Genomic DNA, 12,280 nt, shown 5'->3' with positions numbered 1-12,280 from the left:
GGTGCCACCAACCTCCTGTGTTACAGACACACAAACAGCGACTATAGACTGACACCCCCATCCCTGGTGCCTGCGTTATTGTTTACCACATGCCCTTCAATTGTACCAATTTCTTTTTCTCGGTCGCCCATAGTTTTTCAATATTTAAAGATAAATCATTCAATTTTCCCATTTTGTTAATGAAGAAGGATTCATGATTTATTTCCATGTTTTTAGTATAGATTTTTTCAAGATGAGTGATGAGAAGAGAATCGTCCAGCCCATTGGGTCTCATTACAACCCCATCTGCCATGTCTTGAAGTATGCAGACACACAGATTAAAAGTACGTTTACGTTGTAATACTTCTGACAGCCAACTTTCTAGCTCCGCCCATACAGTACATTTTGGACTATACAACATTCCCAGAAAACATGGATTATTGAGTCATTGTTAGTTTTACACTTGAGACACGAATCTACCGTTGTGCTGTAGAATGCGTGAACTTTGTCTCTTGTATAATAAATCCTATATATTAGTTTATACTGGATAAAGCGTACATTTTCGTTAACTGTAATTTTGTTAGTTATGCTCCAACTTTCCTTCCATATCGTGCCAAAGTCAGTTCTTTTTAAGTCTTGGATCTAATAGTTTATAGATTTTTTCTAAGAGATTGTTAGTTGGATATGTTTTCTGCAAGGTTTTGTAGACAGTCCCGATCATATGAACATTCTTTTCTGACTCAAATAAGATTCCCTCAAGGTTGCTCTGAGTTGCATGTGTTTGAAAATATCTACATTGGTCAATCCAAAATGGCTTTTGAATTCTGTCATGGAAATAAATGCATTTCCTGTTACCAAGTCATTGACGGTTTATATGGCTTTAGTTTTCCCATGTGTACCAATTTATCAGTGAATTATGAAAAGCGATCCAAGGATTGATTCCAAAAGGTTGTGTTTTTAGGAAGTCATATTGGTTCTTGTAGTTCCATTTTCTTCCATATTGTTATGGTGTTCTTTAACTAGGAAGTTGTTCGTGTTTCTAGCTTTATCCTTTGAAAATAGACACGTACAAAGATTCTGGGGTTGAGCATGCGTATCTTCAATACATATCACTGATGTTCGGGGACACCTTAATTGGGGAGGACGGCCTCGTGGTAATGGCTGGAGTGGAATCAGTGGGATGGTATCAATTACATTAAATACCCACTGTCGCTGGACCACACAGAACTGGCAAAAAGTGCTCTGTACTTACGAGTCGCGGTTTTGTGTCACCAGGGGTGATGGTTGGATTTGCGTTTATCGTCGAAGGAATGAGCTTTACACCGAGGCCTGTACTCTGGAGCGGGATCGATTAGGAGGTGGAGGGTGGGTCATGGTCTGGGGTGGTGTGTCGCAGCATCATCGGACTGAGCTTGTTTGCATTACAGGCAATCTCAACGCTGTGCGTTACAGGGAAGACATCCTCCTCACTCATGTGGTACCCTTCCTGCAGGCTCATCCTGACATGACTCTCCAGCATGACAATTCCACCAGCCATACTGTTTGTTCTGTGTGTGATTTCCTGCAAGACAGGAATGTCAGTGTTCTGCCATGGCCATCGAAGAGCCCGGATCTCAATCCCATGGAGCACGTCTGGGACCTGTTGGATCGGAGGGTGAGGGCTTGGGCCCTTCCCCCCAGACATGTCCAGGAACTTGCAGGTGACTTGGTGAAAGAGTGGGGCAACATCTCACAGCAAGAACTGGCAAATCTGGTGCAGTCCATGAGGAGGAGATGCACTGCAGTACTTAATGCAGCTGGTGGCCAAAACAGATACTGACTGTTACTTTTGATTTTGACCCCCCCTTTGTTAAGGGACACATTATTCCATTTCTGTTAGTCACATGTGTCACGGTCTTCCTCCTCTTCATCTGAAGAGGAGAGGCGAGAAGGATCGGAGGACCAAAATGCGACGTGGTATGTGTTCATGGTGAATATTTAATTAAAGAAAGTACTGAATACAAAAACAATAAACCAATAACGACCGTGACGCTATTAAATGAGACCTGTGCTGACACAAGCAACTAGCATAGACAATCACCCACAAACAAACAGTGCAACCCAGGCTACCTAAGTATGATTCTCAATCAGAGACAACTAATTACACCTGCCTCTGATTGAGAACCATACTAGGCCGAAACATACAAATCCACAAATCATAGAAAAACAAACATAGACTGCCCACCCCAACTCACGCCCTGACCATACTAAATAATGACAAAACAACGGAAATAAAAGTCAGAACGTGACAACATGTCTGTGGAACTTGTTCAGTTTATGTCTCAGTTGTTGAATCTTGTTATGTTCATACAAATATTTACACACAAGTTTTCTGAAATTAAATGCAGTTGACAGTGAGAGGGCGTTTCTTTTTTTGCTGAGTTTATATAAAATATGTATACACTACCATTCAAAAGTTTGGGGTCACTTAGAAATGTCATTTTTTTCCTTTTTGAAAGAAAAGCCATTTTTTTTGTCCATTAAAATAACATCAAATTGATCAGAAATACAGTGTAGACATTGTTAATGTTGTAAGTGACTACTGTAGCTGGAAACGGCTGATTTTTTATAGAATATCTATATAGGCTTGCAGAGTCCCATTATCAGCAACCATCACTCCTGTGTTCCATTGGCACGTTGTGTTAACTAATCCAAGTTTATCATATTAAAAGGCTAATTGATCATTAGAAAACCCTTTTGAAATTATGTTAGCACAGCTGAAAAACTGTTGATCTGATTAAAGAAGCAATAAAACTTCCTCTGTCCAGGGTCTGTGTTCTTTTGCCCATCTTAATATTTTATTTTTATTGGCCAGTCTGAGATATGGCTTTTTCTTTGCAACTCTGCCTAGAAGGCCAGCATCCCGGAGTCGCCTCTTCACTGTTGACGATGAGACTGGGGTTTTGCGGGTACTATTTAATGAAGCTGCCAGTTGAGGACTTGTGAGGCGTCTGTTTCTCAAACTAGACACTCTAATGTACTTGTCCTCTTGCTCAGTTGTGCACTGGAGCCTCCCACTCCTCTTTCTATTCTGGTTAGAGCCAGTTTGCGCTGTTCTGTGAAGAGAGTAGTACACAGCGTTGTACGAGATCTTCAGTTTCTTGGCTTTTTCTCTCTCTGATGCTCCAGATACTCAACTAGTCTAAAGAAGGACAGAAGGATTATTGCTTCTTTAATCAACCATTTTCAGCTGTGCTAACATAATTGCAAAAGGGTTTTCTAATAATCAATTAGTCTTTTAAAAATGATAAACTTGGATTAGTTAACAGAACGTGTCATTGGAACACAGGAGTGATGGTTGCTGATAATGGGCCTATGTAGATATTCCATTAGAAATCAGCCGTTTCCAGCTACAATAGTAATTTACAACATTAACAATGTCTACACTGTATTTCTGATCAATTTGATATCATTTTAATGGACAACAAAATGTTATTTTCTTTAAAAAACAATGACATTTCTAAGTGACCCCAAACTTTTGAATGGGAGTTTAAATATATTGAAATATATTTTCCTTTATTATGTTCCCCTAACCCTACCATCCCTCCCCTAATTGAAGTAAACTAACGGACAACATCTCTTAGGCTTCTACTTCCAGCTTATACATACTATATACATTTGACAGACACAGTATATTTTACATTAGTTATTTTTGTTTGTTTTTAGTCCCATTCATCAGCTCCACTCAACCCCTCCCATCTATCTCTCAGCCGTGTGTGTGGACTGTGCATAAATAGGGTTGTTTTTTCAGTGGGGCGGAGGAGGGACAGCTATGTTTAGGAGGGAGATTATTCCCAGAGGGCTAGGAGAAACAAGATCTTTACAGTCCAACCAAGACACACACTGTAAAATGAAGAACCGACTGGATGTGGAAAAGATAAACAATCACTGTCAGGGAAATAGAAGCTCTACAGTGATTCTTTGTTATTAAGAAGGAACATGTCTCTGCCTGAAAGAGGGGCATAGACTAGGGCAGAGAGGAGGTGGAGAGAGGAGGAGAGAGGAGGAGGAGGAGAGAGGAGAAGAGCGGAGGGAGGAGGGAGGAGAGAGGAGAGAGAGGAGGCGTGAGGAGGAGAGCGGAGGGAGGAGGGAGGAGAGAAGTGGAGAGAGGAGGGAGGAGAGAGGAGAAGAGCAGAGGGAGGAGAGAGAAGAGAGGAGAGAGGAGAAGAGAGGAGAGAGGAGGAGAGAGGAGGGAGGAGAGAGCAGAAGAGAGGAGAGAGGAGGGGATAGGAGGAGAGAGGAGGGAGGAGAGGAGGAGAGAGCAGAGAGGAGGAGAAAGGAGAGAGGTGAGAGGAGGAGGGATGAGAGAGCAGAGAGGAGGAGAGAGGAGGGAGGAGAGGAGGAGAAGAGGAGAGAGGAGGAGAGAGGAGGAGAGAGGAAAGAGGAGGAGGAGGGAGGAGAAGAGAGGAGGAGGGGAGGAGGAGAGAGGAGGAGGAGAGCGCAGGGAGGAGGGAGGAGGGAGGAGAGTGGAGGAAGGAGGGAGGAGAGAGGTGAGAGGAGGAGGGATGAGAGAGCAGAGAGGAGGAGAGAGGAGGGAGGGAGGAGGAGAGAGGAGGGAGGAGGGAGGAGAAGAGGAGAGAGAGGAGAGAGGAGGAGAAAGGAAAGAGGAGGAGAGAGGAGGGAGGAGAAGGGAGGAGGAGAGAGGAGGGAGGAGGAGAGAGGAGGAGGAGGAGAGAGAGGAGAGGAGGAGAGCGGAGGGAGGAGGGAGGAGAGAGGAGGAGAGAGGAGAGAAGTGGAGAGAGGGGGAGGAGAGAGGAGAAGAGCAGAGGGAGGAGAGAGGAGAAGAGAGAGAGAGAGAAGAGAGGAGAGAGGAGGAGAGAGGAGGGAGGAGGGAGGAGAGGAGGAGAGAGGAGGAGAGAGGAAAGAGGAGGAGAGAGGAGGGAGGAGAAGAGAGGGAGGAGAGAGGAGGGAGGAGGAGAGAGGAGAGAGGAGGAGAGAGAGGAGGAGAGAGGAGAAGAGCGGAGGGAGGAGGGAGAGAGAGAGAGGAGAGAGGAGGAGGAGAGAGGAGGGAGGAGGGAGGAGAGAGGAGATGAGAGGAGGAGAGAGGCGGGAGGAGAAGAGGAGAGAGGAGGAGAGAGAAGGAGAGAGGAGGGAGGAGGAGAGAGAGAGGAGAGGAGAGGAGGAGAGAGGAGAGGAGGAGGGAGAGAGGAGAGAGAGGAGGAGAGAGGAGAGCGGAGGGAGGAGGGAGGAGAGAGGAGAGAGGAGGGAGGAGAGGAGGAGAGGAGGAGAGAGGAGGAGAGAGGAGGGAGAAGAGAGGAGAAGAGAGGAGGGAGGAGAGGAGGAGAGAGGAGAAGAGTTTAGGGGTGGAAGGAGACTGACGGTGAGGAGGTGGCTGCAAGGAGACAGAGGGAGGGGAGAGGGCTGGTAAGAGACAGACGGTAAGGAGAGGGGTGGAAGGAAGGAGACAGAAGGCGAGAAGAGGGGTGGAAGGAAGGAGACAGAAGATGAGGAGAGGGGTGGAAGGAAGGAAGGAGACAGACGGTAAGGAGAGGGGTGGAAGGAAGGAGACAGAAGGTGAGGATAGGGGTAGAAGGAAGGAGACAGAAGGTGAGGATAGGGGTAGAAGGAAGGAGACAGAAGGTGAGGAGAGGGGTGGAAGGAGACAGAAGGAGAGGAGAAAGGAAAAGACAGAAGGTGAGGAGAGGGGTAGAAGGAAGGAGACAGAACGAGAGGAGTGGGGTGGAAGGAGACAGAAGGAGAGGAGAGAGGAAAAGACAGAAGTAAAGAGGAGAGGTTGTATCAGGAAAGAGGGGTGGAGGGAAATGGGACCATGGTATGGATCGGAAGTCTGACTCAGACAGTCACGACAGCCCAATGAATCTAAACCCCAGATTATGACTGCTCTGTTTTACTCCCTTATTGGAGAAAAGACTAAATATCACTCCTTCATCACTTCCCTCTCCTCCTCTCTCCTGTTTTACTCCCTTATTGGAGAAAAGACTAAGTATCACTCCTTCATCACTTCCCTCTCCTCCTCTCTCCTGTTTTACTCCCTTATTGGAGAAAAGACTAAATATCACTCCTTCATCACTTCCCTCTCCTCCTCTCTCCTGTTTTACTCCCTTATTGGAGAAAAGACTAAATATCACCCCTTCATCACTTCCATCTCCTCCTCTCTCCTGTTTTACTCCCTTATTGGAGAAAAGACTAAATATCACCCCTTCATCACTTCCATCTCCTCCTCTCTCCTGTTTTACTCCCTTATTGGAGAAAAGACTAAATATCACCCCTTCATCACTTCCATCTCCTCCTCTCTCCTGTTTTACTCCCTTATTGGAGAAAAGACTAAATATCACCCCTTCATCACTTCCATCTCCTCCTCTCTCCTGTTTTACTCCCTTATTGGAGAAAAGACTAAATATCACCCTTCATCACTTCCATCTCCTCCTCTCTCCTGTTTTACTCCCTTATTGGAGAAAAGACTAAATATCACCCCTTCATCACTTCCATCTCCTCCTCTCTCCTGTTTTACTCCCTTATTGGAGAAAAGAATAAATCACCCCTTCATCAATAAGAACTCCTCTCTCCTGTTTTACTCCCTTATTGGAGAAAAAACAAAATCACCCCTTCATCTTCCATCTCCTCCTCTCTCCTGTTTTACTCCCTTATTGGAGAAAAGACTAAGTATCACCCCTTCATCACTTCCATCTCCTCCTCTCTCCTGTTTTATCCCTTATTGGAGAAAAGACTAAATTACCCCTTCATCACTTCCATCTCCTCCTCTCTCCTGTTTTACTCCCTTATTGGAGAAAAGACTAAATATCACCCCTTCATCACTTCCATCTCCTCCTCTCTCCTGTTTTAGTCCCTTATTGGAGAAAAGACTAAATATCACCCCTTCATCACTTCCATCTCCTCCTCTCTCCTGTTTTAGATTGGAGAAAAGACTAAATATCACCCCTTCATCACTTCCATCTCCTCCTCTCTCCTGTTTTACTCCCTTATTGGAGAAAAGACTAAATATCACCCCTTCATCACTTCCATCTCCTCCTCTCTAAGGGGTCCTGTTTTACTCCTTATTGGAGAAAAGACTAAATATCACCCTTCATCACTTCCATCTCCTCCTCTCTCCTATTTTACTCCCTTATTGGAGAAAAGACTAAATATCACCCCTTCATCACTTCCATCTCCTGAACCTCTCTCCTGTTTTACTCCCTTATTGGAGAAAAGACTAAATATCACCCCTTCATCACTTCCATCTCCTCCTCTCTCCTATTTTACTCCCTTATTGGAGAAAAGACTAAATATCACCCCTTCATCACTTCCATCTCCTCCTCTCTCCTGTTTTACTCCCTTATTGGAGAAAAGACTAAGTATCACTCCTTCATCACTTCCATCTCCTCCTCTCTCCTGCGTGATGTTATAACTAAAGGCTGGGAGCTGGGTGTAGCAGCTACTCTGAGAGCCACATACTAGATGAATAAATGATTGACAATAAGAACACACATCTGTAGACTTTACATCAAACAAAACGATTCAGTCTGGCATTTCCCCCTACTAATGGTTACGAATTGACTTTCAATTTGCGGATCGTAGTAAATGTCATCTATTAAAAGATTATTTCGCTCCTCCTGTCGTCTGTATCTGCATAAGACGGTGCCACAAAGTTCACACGGGCACACTATTTAGTACGCATGGCTTAGTGTGTGTTTGTGTGCAAGCATGACTGTTGCATCACTTCATACTGTGTGAGATCACATCACTGAGATTCTGCCTGAAACCTTTTTGGCATGAACCTGTGACCTTTTCATAGATTCTTCATGGTTCTTGGCCGGGCTGTGTGTGTGGCCTTGGCGGGGTAAGGGGTCCATTCTGTTCCCGTCCTGTCTAGGATCCAGTTACAGCATGTGTCTTCACGGTTTGTTTCCAAAAGCACCATTCACATTACTGAACACCAAGTCAGTCTAACAGGGTTGGATATGTTTCCTCACGCCACTGCAATATTTCTGTATTTCTATTGGTTGGTTCAAGTCAGATGTCAATAAGGTGTTATGTGATTGGCTATGCTTGCAGCTAGGGGGAGATTGCGAACGTCAATTCTTCCCTGTTTGATATTGACATGAAAGTGATAGGTCACGTTCTGAAATAGTGCATTCTATTTCCATATTTACAATGTGTACGAGTCCACTATTTCCATATTTACAATGTGTACGAGTCCACTATTTCCATATTTACAATGTGTACGAGTCCACTATTTCCATATTTACAATGTGTACGAGTCCACTATTTCCATATTTACAATGTGTACGAGTCCACTATTTCCATATTTACAATGTGTAGTGAGTCCACTATTTCCATATTTACAATGTGTATGAGTCCACTATTTCCATATTTACAATGTGTACGAGTCCACTATTTCCATATTTACAATGTGTACGAGTCCACTATTTCCATATTTACAATGTGTACGAGTCCACTATTTCCATATTTACAATGTGTACGAGTCCACTATTTCCATATTTACAATGTGTACGAGTCCACTATTTCCATATTTACAATGTGTACGAGTCCACTATTTACATATTTACAATGTGTACGAGTCCACTATTTACATATTTACAATGTGTACGAGTCCATTATTTACATATTTACAATGTGAACGAGTCCACTATTTACATATTTACAATGTGTACGAGTCCACTATTTACATTTCCTGATATAGGAACGTGTACACATTGTAAATACGTAAATAGAATGCACTATTTCAGAAAGTGACCCACCGCTTGCACACACACATATATATATATATATATATATATATATATATATATATATGTATATTATTTGCATGCTAAAGAATGAATCACGAATCTACAGCCTTCAGCATACTGTTGTCCTGCACCTCTAATGTGTTTCCTTGTGTCTTTCATCAGAACAAACACCAATCAACTGGGACCGCTGGCTGTACAGTCCTTTCTTTAAAAACACAACGCCAGAGAGTTAAGAAGTACGATCACGTTACATCAATTCACTTGGCTACTTCTTCTACTCTCTCTTTCAACTCTCTTTCACTCTCTCTCTCTTTAGGTTTTGTGCTGAGTGACATTCAGCATATGTTGTCCTGTGAACAATATGGGTGCTGTTTCTAGCCATGGTTATGTGTGTGTGTGTGTCACACGGTACGTACCAGTGTGTTCTCTGTCTCCTTGACGAAGAAGGCTTCTCCATTCTCCCCCAGCTTCATTTGTAGACTCACAGGCTCTCCATTGATCTCTATGTCCACCTGATACACAGAGGAAACCAGCCATCACTATAGCTCTCTATCCCACTCTATCGCTCTCTCTCTTTCCTCCGCTCTACCCTCAATCCCTTCCTTTCCTCTGTTCTACTCTCCATCACTTCCTTTCCTCCGCTCTACCCTCAATCACTTCCTTTCCTCCGCTCTACCCTCAATCCCTTCCTTTCCTCTGTTCTACTCTCCATCACTTCCTTTCCTCCGCTCTACCCTCAATCACTTCCTTTCCTCCGCTCTACCCTCAATCCCTTCCTTTCCTCCGCTCTACTCTCCATCACTTCCTTTCCTCCGCTCTACCCTCAATCACTTCCTTTCCTCCGCTCTACCCTCAATCCCTTCCTTTCCTCCGCTCTACCCTCAATCACTTCCTTTCCTCCGCTCTACCCTCAATCACTTCCTTTCCTCCGCTCTACCCTCAATCACTTCCTTTCCTCCGCTCTACCCTCAATCACTTCCTTTCCTCCGCTCTACCCTCAATCACTTCCTATCCTCCGCTCTACCCTCAATCACTTCCTTTCCTCCGCTCTACCCTCAATCACTTCCTTTCCTCCGCTCTACCCTCAATCACTTCCTTTCCTCCGCTCTACATTTCATGTCTCTCTGTATTCCTACTTCCCCATCTCCACTTCCCCATCGCCATCTAAAAAACGTTCTCTGTTTCCCGGCATTTATCTGCCTCTCCAACCATCTCTACGTCCAACTCTCCTTCTTTTACATTTTTTTTTATTGATCTATTTTCTATCTTTCTCTCATCCTCCTATTTCTCTGGTAACTTCCATTTCAAACTGAGCCAGGAGGACCCCCCCCCTCTCTCCCTCCCTCTTGCCAGTACTGTTAACACCCATCACTCTCTATTACCGTATGTCCTCTGCCCCAGTGCCCCTTTACCCAGATACCCCCCCGCCCCATTCCCTTGTCCTCTCACCACTTTCTCACGGGAGCGCAGCACGCCCATCTTGCCGAAGCGGACGTGGAAGGGCGAGCACTGCAGGGTGCCGTCGGGCTGCCGTACCACGATGACATCAATGCAGCCTGAAAGAGTGGCCGGGTTCAGGCCCCGGTACAGCTCCTTCACCTGCACAAACACCTGGCCCGCCAACTGGCCCACGTAGTTCATGGTCTGAGACTGAGGGAGGGTGAGAGGGTGGAGGGGGAGAGAGAAATACATCAAATCTCTCATTTCCCAAACTGCCTGACGCTGATTCTTGATGATCCTGTCGAGTAATATCATGATATACCAGAGTGACCTGAATGCCTTGGGAAATATGGCTGGATCAGCTGGATTATGTTTCCCCGACTCTCTGACTGTGATTCACATTCCACTCTGACCCACCATCCTCATTCCCCTCACATCAGGTCATTATAAGGCTTTTTACTGATGCATTTATCACAATAATGCTGAAAAGCAACCAACCGTGCCTCAAAAGCCCTCTGCCGAGTCCCACGGCCCTGTGCAGAAGAAGCAGTAGAATGGAGCTGGAGTTGCATTGTAATGGAAAGCTATATTCAGCAGACAACTCTGACTAAACTGAGGCTGTATGGCTGAAGGTGCTTGAGATCCTATCTCCTCCCCTCCAAATAAACACACTGAGGTTCTCATTGAAACACGTGCCTACACTCTGCATATCACACACAGACACGCACAGACACGCACTGACACGCACTGACACACACTGACACACACTGACACGCACTGACACGCACTGACACGCACAGACACGCACTGACACGCACTGACACGCACTGACACGCACTGACACGCACTGACACGCACAGACACGCACTGACACGCACTGACACGCACTGACACACACAGACACACACTGACACACACCGAAACACACTCTGACACACACAGACACGCACTGACACACACTGACACACACTGACACGCACAGACACACACTGACACGCACTGACACACACTGACACACACTGCACTGACACGCACTGACACGCACTGACACACACTGACACACACTGACACACACCGAAACACACTCTGACACACACAGACACGCACTGACACACACTGACACACACTGACACGCACAGACACACACTGACACACACTGACACACACTGACACACACTCTGACACACACTCTCACACACACAGACACGCACAGACACGCACTGACACGCACTGACACACACTGACACACACTGAAACACACTGACACGCACAGACACGCACTGACACGCACAGACACGCACTGACACGCACAGACACGCACTGACACGCACTGACACACACTGACACACACCGAAACACACTCTGACACACACAGACACGCACAGACACGCACTGACTGACACGCACCGAAAAACACTCTGACACGCACAGACACACACTGACACACACAGACACGCACTGACACGCACTGACACGCACAGACACGCACTGACACACACTGACACGCACTGACACGCACAGACACGCACTGACACGCACTGACACGCACTGACACGCACTGACACGCACTGACACACACTGACACACACATGCACTTGGGGCACAGTGCCCTCTGCTGCACTGGCATCTGAAAGGGGATTAATCAGCATGCCAGTGTCTCAGTCACAGGCGGGCAGCAACACTAATGTCCTCTAATTACCAACAGGGCCCTGGGGAGGGAGAGGAAACCGTTTCACCGGAGGCCCAATGTGAACGAAGTTAGGATTCAGACCTAATTATTCATGTAGGATAGACAAAAGACGCTTCGCTAACAGGGCAAAAGACAGAGACAACGTGTTCTGTAGAAGTCTTGACCACACACCTACATGTGTGCATGGTTTATGTGGAAGTCAGCGTTAAAGATGCACTCCAGGATCTTAAGCACAACAAATGTGTAACAAAGTACAAATTGGATTCGTAACATATCGTACCAATTGCAAAAGGGAGAACGACATCTCACGAAACAGTGAGTTTACTTTGTTGGCTGTAAACTCTGCTCTTATGATCCCGACTCAGTTTCTGCTGAGTGGAGTCTAGCACGCACACACACACGTCCCTTCTGGACAGATGGC

General features: G+C 45.7%; 1 protein-coding gene across 6 annotated transcripts in view; it reads right to left on the bottom strand.

Moving 5' to 3' along the window:
• The window catches only part of LOC112255733 (phosphatidate phosphatase LPIN1-like), a 47,322-nt gene that overhangs the window by 20,268 nt on the left and 14,774 nt on the right, over positions 1-12,280 (bottom strand). For all 6 annotated transcript variants that reach the window (XR_006083888.1, XM_042325494.1, XM_042325493.1 and 3 more), the window contains exons 2-3: positions 10,179-10,379; positions 9,146-9,241 (exon numbers count right to left, since the gene is read on the bottom strand). Coding sequence is in view for 5 of the 6 variants with exons in the window: in XM_042325494.1 (XP_042181428.1) it covers positions 9,146-9,241; positions 10,179-10,379 (297 nt within the window). In the remaining variant the exon portion in view is untranslated. The remainder of the gene's footprint in view (positions 1-9,145; positions 9,242-10,178; positions 10,380-12,280) is intronic.

Source organism: Oncorhynchus tshawytscha, linkage group LG08, assembly GCF_018296145.1.
Source record: "Oncorhynchus tshawytscha isolate Ot180627B linkage group LG08, Otsh_v2.0, whole genome shotgun sequence".
Lineage (NCBI taxonomy): Eukaryota > Metazoa > Chordata > Actinopteri > Salmoniformes > Salmonidae > Oncorhynchus > Oncorhynchus tshawytscha.
Note: the sequence above shows the minus strand (reverse complement) of the source record. Positions and strands in the feature narration are given on the sequence as shown.